The 24,232-nt window shown below is 27.7% G+C and overlaps 1 protein-coding gene across 6 annotated transcripts in view; it reads left to right on the top strand.

The window, feature by feature from the left end:
• LOC118446085 (G protein-coupled receptor dmsr-1) overlaps positions 1–24,159 on the top strand; it is a 25,763-nt gene extending 1,604 nt beyond the window's left edge. For 3 of the 6 annotated variants that reach the window (XM_085655027.1, XM_035876312.2, XM_035876313.2), the window contains exons 2-5: positions 18,840–19,908; positions 22,011–22,122; positions 22,225–22,409; positions 22,591–24,159. In XM_085655027.1, the coding sequence (XP_085511153.1) occupies positions 19,427–19,908; positions 22,011–22,122; positions 22,225–22,409; positions 22,591–23,005 (1,194 nt within the window). In that variant the 5' untranslated portion in view covers positions 18,840–19,426 and the 3' untranslated portion in view covers positions 23,006–24,159. Of the gene's footprint in view, positions 1–581; positions 848–6,098; positions 6,577–11,345; positions 11,465–18,839; positions 19,909–22,010; positions 22,123–22,224; positions 22,410–22,590 lie in introns of those variants that run through there. The other 3 variants (XM_085655025.1, XM_085655020.1, XM_035876317.2) reach the window with 3 other exon arrangements.
• The last annotated feature ends 73 nt before the right edge of the window (positions 24,160–24,232 follow it).

Genomic DNA, 24,232 nt, shown 5'->3' with positions numbered 1-24,232 from the left:
TTTACGTAAAATATCCCATACGGTTCGAGAATTTTGCAACTTGTTAATGAAATCTTTCCAAATTATTTGTTTGACAAAGACTCAAAAGTCTTTTTTCTCATGAATTAAATTATAAATAATTCCATGTAAGAATAATGATTTAGTCTTAACTTTTCTATTTTCTTCCTTCTTTATTTTCTTTCTTTATATACATATATATATATATATATATATATGAAAAATACAAAAGTGCATTTGTTCTTTTAAAAAGATCAATATTTGTAGAGGGAAGAAAAAGTAAAAAAAAAAAAAAGAAAAAAAACCAAAAAACCAAAAAAAAAGAGGAAGAAGAAGAAGAACACTTTATGCCTTTTTTTCGAAAGAAAAATAAAATTTGAGGCTACAAGCAAAGGGAAGAAAAATTTGTTCTTTGAAATAACATTAAATTAACATTTAAAATTGAATCAAACGATATTATGATTTTATTGAAAATAACAATAGCAAATGTTCTCTATTAAAATGGAACCTCAAGTTTAATTAGTTTTCATTAACCTTATTTTCTTTCAAAGTTATTAATCATATTGATGATGTATTATTCGTAGTAATTTACTACAAGCGAACGTTATTGCTGCAAAGAAAGGAAGACGTACGGAAGAAAATCGAATCACTCAGAGCTTTCTACGTTTTCACAAAGTTATCGTAGAAGAGAGAAAGAGAGATAAACAGATAGAGAAAGAGAGAGAGAGAGAGAGAGAGAGAGAGAGAAAGAAAGAGAAAGAATAGGTATGCTCTGGTATCGCAAAGGTCCTGCTACTTCTCATCACATCCTGCTTTCTCTCACATATATCCTGTTTTATCTCACGTATACGTACGTATATATTTAGAAATGTTTATTGCAAAAATTGTTATTTGAAAATTTTTTCGAGGAAATAAAAACATACGTCGGACGTGACACGATGAATGTTCTGTTTTTTTTTTCTGTTTTTTATCTCTTTTTTTCTTTTTTATTTTTCTGGTTTGTTCATTTGTTTTCTTTACTTTTCTTTGTACATCGCATTATTGTCAGTCGACGAAAGAGGAACATATTCTCTTTAACTTAACCCTCTTTCCCCTTTAAGTTAGAAAAAACCGACCAGCTCATTCTCCTTATTGCTACGTATATACGTTGGAAATCAACGATTTAGATATATTATTTGTTTTTTTCAAAGCTCATCTTGAACAAGATAAATATCATCGTTCCTTTTTCCCCTCTGATAGATATATATATATATATACACACAATGTATAAATGATTATACTTAACCCTTTTTTTCCTTCTTTTATTCCTTCTGCTTTTTCTCTTTTTTTCTTCCTTTTTTTCCGTTTCTTTTTTTTTATTAATAAAATAATACTGTAACGTAAGTTGTCGCGTCTACTTTGGTTCAATTCTCTGAGTTTTTTTTGGTTCAACACTCTGGAGTTGTATTATAAAAAGAAAAAAGAAAAAAAAAGCAAAAGGAAAAAAAAAGAAAAAATATTATTCGAACTACGTGAAACGGACACTAGTTATCCGATTTTGATTGTTCAAATCGTCCATTGCATTTATCCAAAGGAATGATCTGGAATAATGTATGCCACTAAGTTTATCCACGTAAGTTTTTTATTTCATTAGAAGAAACTTCGAAAATAGGAAATATATTGTTAGAAAAGTTTTGTTAGAGAACATAAGTGGATACTTTTGTACCTTGTTTGTGTATTTTATATATATACATATATATATATATATATATATATATATATATATATATACATAGAAAGAGACAAGCGTGAATTTATGTATGAACGTATATATGTATACTTATGTCCAGTATAATGTTATACCGTTTAAAAATGTACATTGAAAAATACGCGAAAAGGGAAAAAAGAAAGTTTCTCTCGTTATAAGGTATAATATTTTAAGGATAAGTAACTTTATTTTTTCAAGATTATCAAATATTTCATAGACGTAAAAAAGAAAGGAAAAAACGAAATTTTCAATAGTTACTTCTCCGAGATTTTCTGTATTTTTTTTCTTTTTTGTTTTTTCTTTTTTGTTTTTTTTTGTTTTTTTTTCGAAATAATCCATTAATCTCCAAGGACAAATATTTATATATCCTTTGTAAGTTTCACATATAGTGAAAAATAAGTAGTATAATTTTACATAAGTTTCAATATATAATGGGCTTTTGTAATATTGATTCTTATTGTCGAAATGTGCTATTTAATATGAGAGCTTATAACTAAGCTCAGAAAGAAAATAAAAAGTAAAAAGAGATAGATGTAAGTTCAATTTGTCCAGGAAACAGGCATATGCATTTTTCAAATGGGATGTAGGAGTATTCTGAAAAAGGAAAGAAAAAAACAATAAAGAAGTAAATAAATAACAATAAGCTTCGAGAAATAGATAAGACGGAGGAGGGTTGTTTTTTTTTTTTTTTTTTAGCTTATTCGAAACAGTATAATAAAGGTACGAAGGATACATTGTTCTTATATATATATATAATACATCCAATTAATTATTTTACCTCGGCGTATTTATTCCTTTTTTTTTTTTTTTGGTAAAAAAAAGAAACAAAGAACAGAAAAAGAAAAAAAAGAAAAAAAAGAAGAAATGAAAATTTAAGAAATTTTATCGAAATTAATCTTAAAATATATAACGTCGGAGAAAGAAGCTAATGCTTCTTTGATCAACGTTAGACCAATAAGTCAACGCTGATAATAAACATGGTCGATCTAAATTCTTGTTTATTAATTTTGACATTAATTTGAACATACATTCTCTCTCTCTCTCTCTCTCTCTCTCTCTCTCTCTCTCTCTCTCTCCCTTTGTCTATCTCTGTAATTCTGTCACCCATTCTCAGTCTCTGTCTCTCCTTCTCTCTATATATCTATCTTTATCTTTCACATAGTGTATGTACGAGCATCTATCAAGTGTAATTTCAGATCGGTGATACATTAAACTCTATCAAACACAAACTATATGTATGACCGGTCCAAGCATTGGTTATATAATACTTTAAAGTGTTTCTGTGTTAGGACCATCGTTTATAGTCATTCTAACTGATCATATAAACGAAACAGGAAAGAAGAAATGAGAGAGAGAGATAAAGTATTGCGTAAGCAAAAAATATCAAGATTTTATGATAAAAATTCAAAACATTCGAAAGTTTTGATATTAGAAAGAGAAAGGGGAAAAAAAAAGAGAGAGAGAATTTTTTTTCTAAAATATCACTACGATTTTACGTTGAGAATTTAAAATCTCAGCAGGTGTCTAGATATCAAAGTGTGTGTTTGTGTGTGTGTGTATGTGTGTGTATCAGAAAGAGAGAGAGAGATAGGAAGAAAGTGAGCTTTTAGACGATAGATTCAAAGTTATGATTTTACGTTAAAAATTCAAAATATCAGCAGGTATCCAAATATCACAGAGAAAGAGAGAAAGAGAGAAAGGGAGAGAGAGAGAGAGAGGGAGAGAGAAAGAGAGAGAGAGAGAGAGAAAGAACAAGAAAATTCTTTTCTGTAAAATATCAATATCTATGATTTTACGATAAAAATTCAAAATATGCAGATGCTCAGGTATCATAGAGAAAGAGTGAGAGTTATTTTTATTACTTGAAAAAGACACCTTCGTTTTATATGATTATAAAGAAAACGAGAATGAAAAAGAAAAATAAAACCAAATTGATTAAAGAACTTGTGGGTTCATCCTTGAGCTATGTATATATATATATATATCATGCAAAGCATCAATGGAGACGCCATTGTTTGACCAACCGAAAGCATTTGGTTTTGGAGTTGATGAAAAGCAACGTGGCATACCAAATTGACGGAGGTCCCTTTGGGAATACTATAGTTTTTGTTCACCTCCATCATCATCACGGTCCCGAAGATGGATATTTTTAGAGGGTAAACTCAATAAGAGTGAAAGAGAGAGACAGAGAGAGAGAGAGAGAGAGAGAGAAAGAGAGAGAGAGAGAGATAAAGAGAGATCTCTACTGTTCCGTGAAATCTTTTGTATTACGAAGTCTAACATTAAAAAGATATTTTTCTTTTTTTGTTAAGGAAAATCTTCTTGGATTTTTGAATCTTAAGTTTCTACGATCGTTTATAAACGTCAAGTTTCGAAACGTTCTTAAAGTACACTCAGAGTAAAGGGATTATAATATATATATATATATATGTTTGTGTGTGTGTGTGTGTGTGTGTATGTGTATATAGGACGACTCAAAAGTCTTTAGATGGATTGAAAGTTTTTAAATCATTTCAAAAATTAATTATACTTTTTCGATATTTTTGAGGCTAATTTATTTTTTCTTTTTATCAAATTGCAAAAACCACTAAATTTCTAATTGGAGGTCAGAGTTGTCACGAAAATGAGTAATTATTGATTTTTCGAAAGTCCCATTTATCAGAGAAACTTTCGGTATACCCTGTAGAATATATTTGTACCATCAATCTAGGATAGAACTTGGTAGATCTTCCTATGGTTACTAAAGACGCTTCTCTCAAAGTTCGGTTTACAAACGATAACGTTGTTTCCTCTTAACGTTTCTCTTACTTATTTAAGATGGTCTAATTTAACACTCAAAGGTTCTCCTTTATGTCAAAAAGCAAAGAGAATCGAAAATAACTTTCAAATTACACAGTGAAAGATCATTCCACAATATATATATATATATATAAATTTATATATATACATATATATATAGCTATCAAAGTGGTCAAGATATCCGATCGTAAATCTTTGTACATATACGGAACCTCTGTCCTCCACCCTTCTTTATATATATATATATATATATATATATATATATATCTTCAAAATCTTTATCAAAAAGAACGATCAATCTTTGCGAACGCACATGTATATATTTTCTTAAGAACGGTTAGATCGTTGAGAGATTATTATTATTATTATTATTATTATATATATATATATATACATATATGTATGTATGTATGTACATATATGTGTATGTATATATGTATGTATATACGTACGAAATATCATAGAAACGACGTGATAGTATTTTCGATGAGGAAAGGATCGTGATCGTTTTTTATCTTAGTTATATCTTTTATAAAAGAAACAAACGAACTAATGAACGAAAATAAAATAAAATGAGAAAATTAAATTACTTAACAAAGAGGATTGATTTAATTCGATATTTATCGTTTATAAATATTAGAGTAAAAATGTATGCTTACGTATGTACCTGCAGTATCAGGCGAAAAAAGAAAAAATCAAAAGAAAACAAAAAAATAAAAAAATAGAGAGAGAGAGAGAGAGAGAGAGAAATAGTGAGGAAAATAATCGAACTTAAAAATACAAATATTTGTTTATGTTCGAAATAGACGAGATCGAATGGAATTTTATAAATTTATGTCAGTCATCCATCCGTTTAACCTACGACACTGTCTTATCGTAAAATACAATAATTTTTTTTCTCCCCTTTTATTCTTTTTCCTCATTCTTCGTTTATATAGAAAGTTAATATGATGCATTTTAATGGAAACATCGTAAGGGAAGAGCAACTTCGATAATGATATTTCGTAAAAGGTGATTAAAATAAATTGGGAGGAATTAAATAGATAATTACATTAGATCAGACTACTCAATTTATAGACTGGAATATTCAAGAATCGTAACTCTTTATATCGTGACATTTCTATATCAATCTGACTTTTAATGCATGCGCGTTGAAAAGATTCATTATCATTTAGATTTTCGTGGAAAATTTATTTGATACTTCGAAGTTACGGAAAGATTTGTAAATATATATATATATATATATATATATTATTTGCGAAATGATGTATAATTAAAGAGATAAATATGTGCAACGATCAAGCGCAATATTCTATGGAAAATTTATATTCGTATTTTATCTCTCATTAATTCAACATAAACAAGCGTTCAGCTTTTAATAATTACAGTAAAAATTTGTCTTACACTGAATCATTATTTCCGGAGGAAAACGAAAATGAAAAGTTGTTCGTCGTTATCAAGGGTAGAAGAAATTAAGTTGATCGTATAATCTCGAAGAAAATTAGAAAATGTTTCTCTTTCGGTCTCTTTCGTTTTTTCTCTCTCTCTTTCTCTCTCTCTCTCTTTCTCTCTCCCTCTTTCTTACTCTTTCCCTTTTTCTTTTTCTCTCTTAGAGCCGTCGTACTCGTTAATTACTACGACATTGCGAATGAAATTAAAATTCTTCCTTCTTTGCTTGAAAACTTGAATTCGTTTGCGATTACGCAATGTCAAAGAAACTAATTTAAATATTAGAAATCTAAGAAATGAAATCATCGACATATTTGATCATACATACATTGGTTTGATAAAGGGATAGTTCTTTTTTCGTTTTTATTTATTTATCTTTTTCATTTTTCTTTTTTCGTTCTTTTTTCTTTCTTTTTTTATCGAAAAATATATTATAGTCTTATAATAAAAAACCTTTTCCTTTGAGATTTAGATACGTTTATTCGAAAAAATCGTAGGATTGCGAATGGATCCTTTGCTGAACGGATAACAAGCTCTATGATGTATACACACACACACGCGCGCGCACGTACACACACGCACATGTACGTATATATTTGTGGATATTTATGTATACCTCTAATCACAAAAATACAACGTAATTTCATCAAGATCGAAATTTATATCAAATTATACGGATTTAATGCAGTATTTGAATTTTTTTTTATACTTGTAAAAGAAAGTTTATTACGATTTAGTTGTTATAACGATATTATTCAACGATTTCAACAATTTTAAATTAAATTTTGTTCATTCTAAAAAATACAGAAAATTCCCTCTTGTAATGTAAAATTTAACAAAACAATTTCTCATTATTATATAATTCGAGCAAGAAGTTTATTCGATAGATAGATAAATAGATAGAAGAAGAAGGAATTAATTTCGTTATCTTCTTCATTCTATCACTTGCAGATAGATTTGTAATTACATGGTCATAAGGAAGAAAAAGATAAATAAAAGATATGAATAAAGATAAATATTAAGTAAATATATTATACAAATTTTCTACGATCGAACGTTTTAATATAAAATTCATTTAATAAATATTGATTGAAATTTTATCGAATTGTTTTTTCACTCATACATTCGACGTAATATGAATTAAATGATAATATTGAGATTTCATTGATGCATGATAATTAAGGAGCTATTATCAGAAATAATTATTATTGAAATATTTAGATTTGATTTTGCCATTTTTAAAATAATTTCGATTGTTGTGCTTCAAAGAACAGAGAATTATTTATTTCCTTGTATAGAATGTAAAAGTTGTATAGGTATTACGATTAAAAAAATTGTTCAACGAACATATGTTTATCAAGAAAAGAAAAGAAGAAAAGAAGAAGAAAAAAAATTGTAAACGTACAACTTAAAAAGGAGTATCATATTAATGTGATAATAAGTTAGTCGATCGATATTATTTATTATTAATTTTCGTTAATCGATATTTGTGCAGTATTAAACATAACTGAGGCATTAAACTTATTTCATTGAGTTAGTTCAAGTTAACCGAAATGTTTGCACCTTTCTATCGTGTCTGTCTATTTACTGAGAGAGAGAGAGAGAGAGAGAGAGAGAGTGAGAGAGAGAGAGAGAGCACAAACAAAACTGGAAATGATTGGTCGATTTTAACTTCACCATTGAACAAACGAAAACTTTTAAAAGAATAATATTAACCTACGATAATTTATAATCATTACTTATGTCAAAGAAATATTATCTATTTTGTGTGTATATACAATATGTTTAACTTAAAACTTGTCGAACAGTTTTTATTCATTACACTTTTCTATTGTTATTTGTTGAAGAAAAAGTAAAAATAAATATGTAAGGAACGTATTTAATATACGAAATAAAAATTCTATATGATATTTAACCTGCATGATGTCAAATATATTTCACATCTATGCAATCTTTTTTATTTTGTATAATATTAGTATAATCGTTTTCGAAATGAAATGGAGATCTGTATGTGTGTGTGTGTGTATATATATATATATGTATATACACACGCGTATGCTTTTATATGTCACATACTTTCATTTCAATCTTTATTAACATCAATTTCTCCGAAGTATAAAACGTGCGTGGAGAATGATTTTACATCGTGATAAAGCTGTTTTTAATTTAAACGACAACCTACTTGTTCCTATACTCGTAATTAAATTCGGTTGTTTCCGTTCGATCGTTATCGTTTTGTTTAATCAAACGAAATGACGGTAGCGTTGAAGATTTTACTTGCGTTTATTAATTATTGATCTTGCAGCAAAAAAAGAAGAAGAAGAAGAAGAAGAAGAAAAAAAAAGAAAAAAAAAAAGATTTTCCCAAAAATACGAAATACGTGCTCATTTAGAAAATTATCGATAATTAATGCGAGTATAATCAATATATAGATCAATTCTCTGATTCCAATTTTTAGATATTGTCGTATATACGATGAGGCATCACTATTTCCACGATAGGAATATATTTCCATATACCTATCTGCAGGGCCATAATAGATCAGAATATATTTCCATATATTTCGTTCTATAAGCTTGTAGAGAATGATTGAAATGTGACATTTGTAAAAATAAATTTCATTGATGATATAAGAAATATAAGACTTTTAAATAATAACAATTTAAAATATAAGACTTTTAAATAATAACAATTTAAAATATAAGACTTTTAAATAATAACAGTTTAAATACTGTTCTAGATATGAACACGCAAACGTGCAAATAAAATCCATCAATAATTTTCAGAATGCATGTCGCTTCTTCATACACTCTCACTCTCACTCTCACTCTCTCACTCTCACTCTCTCACTCTTTCTCTCTCTCTCTCTCTCTCTCTATATATATATATATCTATCTATCTATCTCTCTATTTATCTATCTCTATCTCTTCCTCTCTCCCTTTTATTTTACTCTTTCATTGATGATAATTCTACCCATTGAAAGCACCGCGCAATAATAATGATTCCATAGATGATCTTAAAAGAATGACATCACAGCTTAGAATTTAATTAACACGCCTTCCATCTCTTAATTACGTTTATATGATCATTTAATTAAAATTACTTAATATTTACATCGATTTGGTCGATATTCATTATTGTAATCTTTTTATCAAACGCAAACATTTTCGAAGTATTATAATGTAAAAATTCGATGTAGAAATTAGTTAAGCATATTAGTTAAGCTCTACGTTTTGTTCATAAACAAAATTGTTGATAAACAATCATTTGAAAGGCAATATTTTGTTCGAACCAAGTAATAAAAGGGTAATAAAAGTAATAAGAAAAGATTTTTAATATGAGGAAGAAGATTAAATTTGGAGGAGATATATTTTCTCTTATCAAAAAAAAAAAAAAAAGAAAAAAAAAGAGAGAAAAAAAGAACTAGAAAAAAGAATAGAAAAAAAGAAAAAGAAAAAAGAACAAGAAATAAGAACAAGAAAAAAGAACAAAAGAAAAGAAAATGGAATAAAAAAAAAGAAATCACAAAGATTCGAAATTTGAGTTAATCGAGTAATTTTTCTCTCTTTCTCTCTCTCTCTCTTTCTTTGAGATCTTTATTGCGGCATACGACGACGTGTTGCTATTATAGTAGTGTCTTCTCAAATTACGTTTCCTAGCGACGTGCGAAAGACTATACGCACCATCTGAAAGTTTACATGAAACAAAGTCAACCTTTCGCACGTTCTAAATGCGAAGGGTAGTTTATTCCTTATTGTTTACACTATCTTCTCCCTTATTTTTCACTATTCATTAAAATATCTATTCTTGTATGATATTACGCATAGATGAGAGATAAGAAGTTAGGATAGAGTTATCGAGATCTAAGAGGAAAAAAAAGAGTAATGGATTAAATGAAGACGACGAAAATGAATATGAAGGATTTAATCTTTTTTTTGTTTTTCATTAAAAAAATACCAAAAGGAATGTTTTTGCATTATGAAAATGTTTTTTATAAAGGTCCATCGTATCTCAAATACACGGATTTTGTATATATCGAAGAAGAAAAAGAAAAAAAAAAGAAAAAAAAAAAAAGGAAGAGATATAACGTAAAATAAGAAATATGTATAGCTAACGTATGTTAAAATATTGAAGTGTGATGAAAGCATGGAAGGGAATAGAATCTCTAGTAGGAATGAATCTTTTATCCTACTATCTTCTTTGAGTACCCATAAGATCATTGAATAATAGTATTCTCGTTTCCTTTTGCCATTACAGTATTTTATGTTGGCGCGCAACTTCTAAACTACGACAAATTCTTAGCATACGTGTAGAAAACTAAAAGAAATTGAGAGGAAGAGAGAGAGAGAAAGAGAGAAAGAGAGAGAGAGAGAGAGAGAAATGAAAAGGAAAAAAAGAAAAAGAGAAAAAAAAGTTCAACAAAGTATTAACGCAAACAAATGAATTTTATCGAAAGAATTTTATCGATTGAGATAATGAAAAAGTATATTTATTTGTTTAAAAAAAAAAAAAAAAAACAAGGAATATTTTTTTTCATCGTCCGAACGCATACACAACACACACGCACACACACATACACACACAACATACAGCTCCGTCATATTTATTTATTAATGAAAATGCTGTTAGAGAAAAAAAAAAGAAAAGTCAATTTAATAGCTGTTAAAATAAGATTATTTTAAAATAAAAATAAAAAAATGGTCTACGTTAAAACTCACGACCAAATCGATACAATGTACGCGATCAATATCTACATATTATCCCGTTATTATATCAAAGAATATTTATCAGTTTAAAAAGAGGAAAAAATGAAAAAAAAAAAAAAAATATATATATATATATATATACAGAACGTTTCTCATCCTGTGGATCTTCGACATCGCGCAGACTCCTTGCCATCCAAGAGAAGAGAGGAAAATCAGGAAGAGGGAGCGAGATATCCTCGTGAATTTTCAGCAGTATCGTCGCGACTATCCGCAACCAAAGTTCATGATTCAATTGGTGTCTCATATTGATCAGATCTCATTCAATTATAATATAACTCGTTACGAGCTAAACAAAACTGTATTAAAGAACTTGAATGAAATTGTGTTTATGAAAGAAAAAAAAAAAAAAAAAAAAAAAAAGAAGAAAGAACCTAGGCATTCTCGTTCTTTACATTGCCTAAAGAACAATTTATTATATAATTCATTTAATCGTGTAATCTTTTAATGATTATTTAGAAAGAAAAGAAAAAAAAAATCAAACAAACAAAAACAAAAAGTTGGTGCTGTTTCGTCGATGTTTATTTAACTTTTTGATTTTTTTCTTTTCTTTTTTTTCTTTCTTTTCTTTCTTTTTTTTCTTTTTTTTTTTTCTTGTTTGTTTCTTTCTCATATCTTGATCTAACATTCTTCAAATATCTCAATTAAATCGTGTGTTCTTCATTTTCCAATGGAATAATCTACGTCCCTTGCCTACAATGCATTCAGGTAGGTCATTTACAATTTTATCTATATTTAATTGATATTGATATTAATCGAGCTAATACAGAATGATGATCATCCTTTATTCGATATCGAACGATCAATTAAGCGAAAAAATTTTTCTTCGAAAAAAAAATCGAAAAAAACAATTCAAGTTCGTTCTATCTTCAATGAAATCAGGGAAAACATTATGCGCGCACACTCCTTTTCATATTTACTCTTCATTGTCGCTACAATTTTTTTCTCTCCTCTCTCTCTCTCTCTCTCTATCTCTCTGCCCCTTATATCTCCCTTATAGTACAGAATTTATGTAAATACGGAGATTGCGTTGTTCGTGAAAATTTTCTAAATGAAGGGACGCCGGATAAATATATAAATATGTAAGGTATTTCGTTTTGATGTATATCAAATGAAAATTACACATGAACTTTTTCATTCGGCAAAAGTCCTTAAGTAACAAACCCTTTGAATATTTTATTCATTTTATCATTTATTTTCTTTTCTTTTCTCGTTTCTTTTTATTCACTTTTATTTGTAGACAATTCAAATGTAATATCTTTTCCTTTTTCTCTTCGTAAACAATAGAATTAACTTTACAGATCCAAAGTGTAACGCTTATCATGAAAGATATAATATCAAGCGTATATAATGATGACGATGGATAGTAGTGATACGGTTGTGCTGGAGTATAGTCAACAATATAAAAAATCTCACAAAGAGATAATTAACGTGATTACAATAAATGATTACATAGAAATTTAATTTTCAATGTAAAAGGAATCATTTATTTTCCACGATTTTTGTTCTACCGAATAAAATTATCTCTCAAAGCTTTGTCCTCGTTACAAGATTTTTAATGATAAAACATAATCTCGCAAAGATATACGAGATCAGACAAGTTTTTCTTTTTTCTTTTTTTTCTTTCTTTTCTTTTTTTTTTCTGTACGTATGTTCACGTGTACATAATTCATAAAATGTTCAAATGAATTAACTCTCTCCGAAATTTGAAAATATATAATAACGTAATTTTCTATTTTCTATGGTTTTTCTTTTTTTTTTATTTCTTTTTATTTTTTCTTAATTAATATATATATATATATATATATATATATATATATATATATTATAAGATATTTATACCGTCTTACATGAATGAAATAATATTAAAAGCGTGCATCCATGTGGAAAATAAAAGAGAGACAGAGAGAGAGAGAGAGAGAGAGAGAGAGAGAGAGAGAGAGAGAGAGAGAGAGAGAAAGACAGAGAGAGAGAAAGAGAAAGAGAAAGAATTAAAGCAAATATAATATCCCATAATATTCCGTAATAGGGAAGTAGAGAGCAGAGTGTAAACAGTTCAATAGGATCTATGTGCGATAGCAGATTCTCTTTATACGAGAACCGTGTTCAATCACTTGTTAGCTTCCATTTAGCCTGCAATTGTTATCACTGCCATCCTACGGACTGTCTGTCAGTAATAGAAAACGTGATCGATACTGAATATATACATTTATATATGTATATGTATATATATATATATATAGAATATCGAGTTAACAATATGCGTGATGTTAATTTATTCTTTTTATACTACTCTTATTCCTTTATATGATTTAACCTCCATTTTTTTAACAAATAAAATTCTTTATTTTATATAGAATCTCATTAAAATAAAATTTACATTTCAATAACGCAATTCGGCTCATCTTTATTTTATAAAAATTATTAAACTCATAAAATTATTCCTTGTAAAATTGTTAACGTCCAACATTTCAGAATCATATTATATATTTATAATCCGACGTAGGAAAATAAAAAAAAAAACAAAACAAAGAAAAAAAAAGAAATAGAAAAGAGAAAAAAAGAAAATAAGTTTCCTATTAAAGCTGCGACAGAACTACGAGATCAAAGAAATCTTGGAATACGGATACGATGAGTACGTATAAACGATTCGATTATATTCGAATCGATCGTATGCTTCGAATTACAACCGATGTTATATATATATATATATATATATATATATATATATATGCAATCCTAAACATTCATTATCACCATTGTAATTAACGTGATTAACAATCAATAGGACAAATAATGACGTTATATTCAATTTAAAAATTCAAATTAAAATTTTTATTTCTAGTTAAAACTACATTACTTTGATTCCATTCATTATTTTCAATTATTCCATGATATCCAGGTTATTAGAGTTTAATACAAAGAGAACATATGAATCATTCTAAATTCATTTTAATCGTAAATTAATTGTAAATTATAAGAGGAACGATCAATCTTGCGAAATTCCTTTTTTATATATTATCGTATTAGAAGTTTCATTATAAGATTATATGAAAGTAATTAAATCCCTACGTAAATATTTATTGATTCTTACTTTGAACATTTTTTTTTAATTCTAACATAGGCGATAGTATATATTTTTCATTCGTCAATTAACCTTGATATTTATTCATTGGTTATAGATCAATGACATTTTTCACGTATCGCGTTTAACTTAATCTTTGACACGATCAAATCCCATTATCAAATCGTTCTATTTACTTTATTAATAAATCGAATTGAACAATTGACACGAATAATCTATCCGCAGATAGATTATTGATGAAAAATGAATCTCAACGATGGAAGTCATTAAAAATTTCTAAAAAGTTACGATAAACTTTTCTATTATATATTTATATACGCACGCACATATATACGTATGTATGAACATATTTACATCTACTGTACATTTAATCGAACTTCGTTTCATTTTTTTTTTTATTTTAAGTAACATACATGCGTATGTACATAGATGATTATTCATAATTTTCTATCTTACAGAGAAACCACCTAGTAAGATGTTACATTTCTTGTTTGACCTTTGAATAAAGAATGAACATCTTAAAAAAAAAAAAAAAAGAAAGAAAAAAAAGAAGAAAAATGAAAAAAGAAAGGAAAAAGAAGAAGAGATAAATGAAAGAAGGGATGAACTGTACTGAGACATGAAAGGATATAAAGAATGATTCTTGAAAATTTTGATCTTCAGACAGAGAAAGAGTGAGAGTGAGAGAGAGAGAGAGAGAGAGAGAGAGAGAGAGAGAGAGAGAAAGAGAGTGAGAAAGAGTGAGAAATATTCGTAAAGAGATCAGAAGTGATTGAACACAAAAGAGAAATTGATTCTTTTCAATCCGATATCATATATCATAGTATCCGATGTTTCAGCTATCATCAATGAAACCATATATACATAGATATGTACATATATACATTCTCGATCTTTTCGTACACAAGCCTTCGTATATTGTACATTGTTAAAATTCGGGACACAACAAGCGTCAGGATGTTCTTTTCTCTTTTGAAAGAAAATCGATATTTCGTCTTACGTCAAATTTTTTTCAGACATTAAGTCAGTTTCAAGGAAAGGAAAACGAAGTTAACATCAGCTTTTACGTGCTCGCCAAAATCCAGTTAACTTATTTTCGACTCGAGAAACTTTGAACGACATTCGAGTATATCGTTCCCCCCCAAGTATATCACTCTCTTATTCTTTCATATTATTTTTTATTTTCGCTCGAGAATAAAAATTCGTTCGGCCATTTAAAAAGTAAACAATGTTCGATATGACGGAACAATTCAATTTTCTTTTCTCTCTTTCTTCTTTCCTTCACCTTCTTATTTTTTTTTCTTTTTTTTTTTTTTTAGGAAGGCGGGATTACAATATAATATAAAAGACTATATCGTTTAAGACAAACATTTAGAGTAATTTTTATGACCAACGTTTACTATCGTAGAATACAACACTGACACGAATTGTTTCTTTCTGATTACGTTGCGATAGATATTCGTTTATTCGAAGGACTTTACAAATATTATCTTAGAACCATCAAGACAGAACATTCGTATTTAACAAGCTGAGCTTCTATAAATAGCTTGAAACATTGCTCCGAGTGTACAAACAAAAACAAGTTGATTGGATACGTATAAATCATTATTGGGAATGCTTAAATCATTATCTTTCCTTTAATTTGTTCAACGATTATCGGATTGGTCAAAGAACCGTATTCACTGAAATTTTCATTCTTTAACATTATCGATACTCATCGAGTGATATTCGAAAGTTTTATCGATAACTGATAACGAAAATAATTTTATTATATGAAATTAATTATTCCAAAATATTTCATCGAATATTAAATATCACAATGTTTATCTATAATTATTCGATATCTATTTTTAATCAAAAATAATTCCCGTCATTTGAATTTCATTGTCTATATATTAGCACGATAACGGTGACAAATTGAAATTTGTTGGATGAAATAAATACGAAATGCCGGGACGATCGATGTGTAACGATAAAATCAAAATAAAAAGAGAAACGACAGAAAGAACGAAAAAGAAAAGGGGAAAAAAGAAACAGACAAAACAAAACAAAAATGTCTATATAATCTCCACGTATTTATATAAAAATGAACGAGCAACATTATTAAAATACTACAGAGATACTATAAGTAATCTTCATCGTGGTAAAACATTTTTAAAACATGCAGTTATATACAGATTTAATTAATAACGATTCAAACGTTCATTGAATTTCAACGATCAGTGTTTAATTATATATATATATATATAATCGGAACATCGGAATAATAATATTTTGGTGAACATTGAAGAATCGTCAAAAAGCAACAGAAAATACGACGTACATTACACATGAATGCATCCTATCTAAAATTGGACTTTTAAATTTTTCATTATTATTAAAGTACATTCGTTTTTTCTTTTTATTTTCTTCTCTTCTCTCTCTCTCTCTCTCTCTCTCTCTCTCTCTCTCTCTCTCTTATTATTTGCATAATTTACGTTTTAATCATACATTGTTTCTAAATCAGAAGTTATGCCATCCATTATTCATGAGAATTTTTATGAATTTTATACGTAAAAAAAAAAGAAAATAAAAGAAAGAAAGAGAAAAAAGACAAATCTCTGTTTTTTTTTCTTTTTTTTTTTTTTTTTCATTACAAATAGCACATAAAATAAGAGTATACCGAAGTACAAAATTGCAAATAAGTATCATATTAAGAAAATAAAACGAAAGGCAATTGCTCTCTTCTCGTTGATTATTTCTGGAAATAAAACTTTTTCAAGTGAGAATAAAAACTATCGCGATATGAAATGCGTTAAAAAAAAAAAAAAGAAAGGAGAAAAAAAACAAGAAAAAAAGAAAAATTTTTTTCACCTCGAAATTCACAAACTTAATTATACATTTCACAGATTTGCTATCTCTCGTTAGTATATTATTGCGTTCTATTAAAATTACAAATACGACCGTGTTAAATTGTTCATGACAAATAATATCCAGTTTCATAATTTTTCTTGCACGTTCACGTGTAATACATTTCCCCCATGTATTACGCTTTTTCAACCCAGAAAATAAAAATATGTAAATGTACGTGCTTAGATTTTATTACAACAACTTTTCCAAGATTTCTTTCTCTCTCTCTCTTTCTCTCTCTCTCTCTCTCTCTCTCTCTCTCTCTCTCTCTCTCTCTTTCCCTTCCCATTTATTTTTTTTTTATTTTATTGTAAGTTTATCATTCTTTACACTATATACATATAAATCGACTTTATACCCCATTAACAAATAATTTAAATTCGATTTACTTCGATTTAATAAAGAAGAACGAGTTTCTTCTGATTTTGAATTCGTAGTTAAGCAAGTAAGAATTTTATTCGATTGCTGAATGAACAAAAATGTAGCATGGATTCTTTTAAGAAACAATGCGAAGCATTTGTGCCGACTTAATACTTTCCAGATTTCCCTTTGGAGGATGAATTCTTTTCTGTTTTTACTTTTTTCTTTTTTTCTTCTTCTCTCTTGTCCAACGAAATATCTTTTATTCAGTGAAAATACTCAGATGATAGTCCCGTAATTTTTTGACGTATTTTTTAATGAAACTACATTGAACTTTTTGCATATTCATTTTCTCGATAAACTTTATCCATCTGTCCGTCCATCCGTATAACAATCGCAACCGTCCATAGTAAACAATTTAATATTGTAAGAGTAAAAGGAAAAACAAAAAAAAAACAAAAAACAAAAGAAAAAGAGAGAAAAGAAAAAAAAAAGAAAAAAACGAAACGTTTCATAATATGCTAATAATCATACTCTTATTTTTTTTTTTTATTCAATTTCAAAGTTACACAAATATATTAAAAATATACACTCTCAATACAAATGGAAATAAAAGGAGACCTCAATATTTTTTCGCGCCATAACTCTCTTTCTCTCTCTCTCTCTCTCTCTCTCTCTCTCTCTCTCTCTCTCTCTCTCTCTCTCTCTCTCTCTCTCTCTCTCTCTCTCTCTCTCTCTCTCTCTCTCTCTCTCTCTCTCTGTATTGAATCGCAATGTAAAAAAAAAAAGGAAAAAGCGAATAAAAACTATATAAAAAAAAAGGAATGAAAAAAAAAAGAAAGAGAGAGGGAGAGAAGTACGGAAAAATATAGCCGTTATTTGTCGACACTTTTTTTTATTTTTTTTTTTTTTATTTCTTTTCTTTTTTTATTTTATTTCTTTTTCATTTATTTTTTTTTTTATTTTTTTCTTTATATTACTAAACATCGATTTTATATTTTTTTCTTTCTCGCAATGTATTCTATAAAATTGCACGTAAAATCATAACACGTTCTATAAAATTGAAATGCATTTTATTCGATGAAGAAAAGTGTATTAGCTATACGTAATATTTGTCTTTTACGTTGAATCTACATAAACGTGAATATACACTAATAGTATAATATCCCGCGCAACGCGCGATATATTCGATCACAATTCATTTCTATTTAACTTTTTTCATATCGTTGGATTTAACGTTCTTTTTTTCTTTTTCTTTTTCTTTTTCTTTTTCTTTTTTTCGTTCATTTTATTTTATCACAATATCGTTCATTCATTGTTAAATTTCTAAAGAACAAAAGAAATATTCGTTCTCTTTATACACACTTATTCATTCATACTTAATCTCACATAGATATACGTATAATATTCATAGGTATACATAGAAATATTGAGGCTTTATACGATCACGTTTCATTTCCAATTAATCAACTTTTTTCATATTGTTGTAATCAACTTTTTATTAATGTTACTTTTCGTTTATTTTCCTTTATTATTACATTTCGCATTTGGTATTACGTTTCGCAAAACTAATATTCATTTTCTCTGTACTTTATTCATTTGCACATCATCTCGCACAAGTGATATATTTGTGTATGATAAAAAGTAAAAAAAAAAAAAAGAGAAAAAAGACAAAAAAAGAATGAACGAAATAAATAAAAATAGCACCGATACTTCCGATCTAACAAGAGAAAATTCTTTTCCTTTCAGAAATCCAGTATGTGAACAGAACTCATAGAAATATACGATATATTATTGCGAAGAATGTCGAGAGAAACGAAGAATGGAATGAAACATCGAGGAATCATTGAACAGTGATCTTATTGAGAGAGATCGTAAAATCGGATGCTCTCTAAAAATTCAATTTCGTACTATCTTGTGTGAAAGAAAAAATAAACTTATATTTTAGACGAGAAAAATCGATCGTATAATCAAACAAATAAGGTGTCCTTTTGCAATTGGCTAAACAATTTATCGCTTAATCTTCGATTAAGGTGCTACCTCGTCTATGTCGAAAACTGTTCTGAACGCTCGTATATTTGTCTTCAAGTTTACGCGGTTAAAACTTGATTAACTGGGACGAGAAATTCATTTGGAATAAGATGAAGTTAGGATCACGCTAATGAGTATACTGAAATTGACAATCAACGTATAAAACGATTATATCCTATTCGTAACAAAAACAAAATTGATCCTTCTCTTTTATTTGGAACCTGTATTAAAAGTTTATGATATTTGAACTCTCGGTTCTCGAGACATTTTAATTGTTCACTTCGAAATATAAAATATCATCGAGCATGCATACCTTGGAAAATTACATCGAAATCTTTCTTAAATTAAATCTTACGTTAGAAGATCTTAAGATCCTAGAAAATTATACTGGACCCTGGTCCGATATATGGAGCACGGATTGTTATTGCAATGGTTCCATAAGAGATTGGGCTTTGACGTATAGAAAATATCATGGTTACGTCGCAATAATGGTCTGCATTTTTGGTACCTTCGCCAATATGCTCAATATCGTCGTATTAACGCATAAAGAAATGATGGTAACGCCGATCAACAAAATTTTAACCGGATTAGCGCTGGCTGATATGTTAGTGATGCTGGAATATATACCGTTTGCCATTTATATTTATTTGATTCTACCAAGACATCGGAATTTCTCTTATGGATGGGCTGTCTTCGTTTTATTTCACATGCACTTCGCTCAGATCTTTCATACCATCAGTATCGCGCTAACCCTTACCTTAGCCGTTTGGAGATACATCGCTTTAAGGTAATTCGATTCTAATACTTTCTTTTTACATAAATATATTAATTGAATATCGAAATAATTGTATTTTTATTTATGTACATATGCAAAAGAAAGCAAAAAATAAAATATATATATATATATATATATAAAATATACGAACAAGATCTGTCGCACAATAAATGTTATTCGATACAATGACATTAAAAATACAACTTTGTAACGGATAAGACAGGTCAAAGTGAGTAAGAGGGTGGTTATAAAAGGTAAGATGGGAACTTCAAAAGCACGTTCGGCTATCAAGAAATAAAATTATGTTTTCTTAGGACGGCGCAAAGTAATACCTAATAACGTGCCTTTGTATTCCGCATAAATCTGCATAAGCTTCTATTTGATAGCTTTTGCTATCAAGTAGATGATTTTCTTTCACGATTGACTTGACGGCTTATAAATAGCGTAATAACTAATCCCTCTTTATTTCTCTCTCTCTCTCTTCTTTCTTTCTTTTATTATACTTTTTTTTGCTTTTGTTCTTTTTTTCTTCTTCTTTTTTCTTTTTCTTTCGCTTCCCTTATCATCTTATATTGTTGTCAATCTTGTCATATAAATTTTCTCTTCCCTCGGGACTCTTCATTAAGTCGACAACTTATTTAGATGTGTCTAACAAGATCAGCTGAAATTTTCTGAAGCATTTTTGAATTTAAACCATCGAACATTGTCGATAATTAATAATTAAATATGAACTCGCAAAAATGAGATATTTATTACTAATAAATTTTTCTTTTTCTTTCCCTTTTTTTTTATTTATTTTTTTTTCTTTTTTTTTCTTTTTTTTTTCTTTTTTTTGTGAAAATATTCATTATAAACATTGGTTTAGTAAATTACTCTCAAATATTTTCTAAGATAATGAAGAAATAACTGTCCTATCTATCGAGTATATGTACTTCTCATTCGACTTTTATTCTTTACATTAAAATTTCTTATGGACTCCCCCGTCCTTCTGCCTTATTCATAATGCGTCTTGTGGAACATATAAAAGATTTATTCCTTGGAACGAGAGCTTCTTGTATCTCACGATCGAACATAATTAAATATAGTTATTTAAAATACAAATTTTGGTTAATAATATTGCGAAAATATACTTCATGTAATAGCCATTGCTATTCTTTGTATATTTTAGAAATCTAATAATATTTATGAATTATTATCTTTTATTTTGAATTTTCCTTCGTAAAACATCGAATTTTTGTACCAAACAAGATATCAAAGTTATATATGTGTTAAATATTTTATTCAGGAGAAAAAGAAAGCATTAGAAAATCTAACAGGTATAAATAATATATCCTTCTATCGGAAGCGTATGTAATTCCACGGTTCTACGGATAAAATGCAAATGCGTACGTACGAGAATAGTTAAAAAAATAACTAGTGCATAAAAATTTGTCAAACAATCTTTCGTCACATTGAATACTTACAAAAGATACTTAATTGTTACGTGAATTTGGATATAAATATCTATATCCTAAACGTTAAAATAAATATGTCAATAGAAAAGAATATTAGAAAAATTAATTAATAATCTCTTTATTATACATTTATAAATTTACAAATTTCATCGTTTTAAATATAATTTCTAATTATTTCCATTAAATATAAAAATATTTAATGGCAATAATATAACTTTGATTACAATGAAATTAAAGATTTTGATGAAGTATAAAGATTTCCAAATGAACGTTGCAAGGAAAGTTCGAAATTGCAAAATACATAATACGAATAATGAAGTATAACGAAAATAATATATTATTTATCATTTCTTTCGATCTTTCTATGATCTCAAGTTTTGTTTACTTTAATTAATAGAATTTCGATAATAACGGGATCGGATGAAATTTCATGAAGAAAAATATATTAAATGTTAAATTAAAATAAATGTATTTATTTATTTATCGATATATCTTTTTGCTTTGTTTTATTATATTCGCTTGGATAAAGAATTTTTATTTCAATTCCTTTCCTATTCCCACCTACTCTTCCACCCTCTCCATCCCACCCCAATATGATGAGAGAATTTGTGTATTGTTCGGAATTCATGGTTACAAAGTATATGTTGGTACGTGTTTCAGGTTTCTGCAATACAACCATGCATGGTGTACACCTACTCGTTGCAAAATAGCTCTATGGTGTTGCGTTTTGGCGCCATTGATCGCCTGTGCGCCAAGCTATTTCGTCTTTGGCGTGAGTAGACTTCATTCTCCTTGTAATCGATACTGCTATATAGAATTTCTTGAAATCGAAGGGAAGAATATCTGATAAATAATCTTACAATGTAATGCTTAGATAAAGGATAAACATTTCATGGAGAATGGAACTTCAGAGATTTGGTATTATGTCGATACCGATTATTCAACAGACAAAGGATTTATTTATCAACTTAACTTTTGGATACTCGGAGTTGTGGTCAAACTTATGCCCTGCGTTATACTAACCATAATTAGTTGTTGGTTAATAAAAACACTATGCAGGTACATATAATAATAATAATAATAATAATAATAATAATAATAATAATAATCAATGAAATATATATATATATATATATATATATTATAATAATATTGATAATGGTTTTATTCTACTTAACTGGTACTTAAAAAAAAAATTTTTTTTAATTAAATAAATTTATTTAATTTTAAATTCACGCAGAACGAAAGATCGGAAACAAGCTTTAAAGAATTACAATCAGCCTTTAGTGAAGAATCTACCAATAAATAATAGCCCTATTATACCACGAAGGCCAAGCAAAAATGAAAAACATGCCGATAGGACAACAAGAATGCTCGTTGCTGTTCTACTTCTTTTTTTAATTACAGAAATACCACAGGGCGTTTTAGGCCTTCTTTCTGGTATCCTTGGCGATTGCTTCTTTCATAGTTGTTATCATACTTTTGGCGAGGTAATGGACATTTTAGCTTTATTAAATGGTGCTATTAATTTTATCCTTTATTGTTTGATGTCACGACAATTCCGTATATCTTTCGAACGACTTTTTAAACCCAAAATCATGAAAAAATGCCAACCAACCACTCAACAAACCGACGTACAAACTACTTACGTATGATATATACCACCTACTTTGAAAGACACTTATTTTTAAAATTATTTTAAGCCGATTTGAAGTCTATGATGATTCAATAAATTCATCTCGATGATCGAATAGATATATTTGAAAACAAAAAAAAAAAAAGGAAAAAGAAGATACTTTACATTATTCAATTAATGCCAAGTAAAATAATTGAACAAATAAATGTGACAATTGCTTTTTCGAAGTAATTATTTTTTTGATTACAAATATATAAATATATGTATATCTACTTATATGTATAAAGTTATATTATAAAGCTATAAGTATCATCCGCCTGATGACGAATTTTATCAAATGTTAACGTTAGAATTTTTTTCTTTTTTTATTTTTCTATTTATTTATTTTTTATCTCGTTTTTTTCTTCTTTTTTTTTTTTACATATACACACTCACTTAATTCCTATATCTTTATTGGTTCTGGTCTAAGAAAATTCCGTGAAATTTAATAAAATAGTTTAAATATTTTATTAAAAGGACAAAGGAAACAAAAAAAAAAGAAAAAAACGTGGAAAACTGGTATACCTTAAACGCAAATATGTAAAGTGAGATGTAAAGTCAATTTAACATCTATTAAGCTTTCCTGGATCGTCAGTTTACAATGTAATTAGATAAGTAAAGAGAAAAGAATATTTCTTTCCTAATGATATCATATTATCGCTTGTTAATAGTAATCACTGTTAATAGAAATTTATTTTATCAAAAAGACGTGAATCGCGCTATTCGCGATATACTTTACAAGCAATAATCATCAATTTCTTCTTCTTTGACTTCGATTTAAAAAAAAAAAAAAAAAAAAAAAGAAAAAAAAAATAGAAAAAAAAAGAAAGAAAAAAAGGAGAAGAACGCATAGATTAAAATCTAATAAATTTATTTGTTAACTTACACGAGCATAAATCTTATGTGATATAATAAAATGTTGTTAGTGAGTTTCGTTTATTATGAAAAAGTAGACAATACCATTTGTTCTCTAATATTTAAGATTTCTAAATAAATACAAATATTTCAATGGTATATATACTTATATATAAATCTAAAACAAATAATTGTACGAACACGCTATGTAAATTTAAATACTCTCTCCGTTGTATTGTAAACATTTAAAAAAAAAATAACAACAAAAAGCAAGTAATTGTAAATAAAAAATTTTAGCATCTTATAATATACATATATATATATATATATATATATATATATATGTACTTCA

The sequence above is a fragment of the Vespa mandarinia genome, chromosome 1 (assembly GCF_050613455.1).
Source record: "Vespa mandarinia isolate Hongniang chromosome 1, ASM5061345v1, whole genome shotgun sequence".
Classification (NCBI taxonomy): Eukaryota; Metazoa; Arthropoda; class Insecta; order Hymenoptera; family Vespidae; genus Vespa; species Vespa mandarinia.
This window is presented reverse-complemented; position numbering and strand designations above follow the sequence as displayed.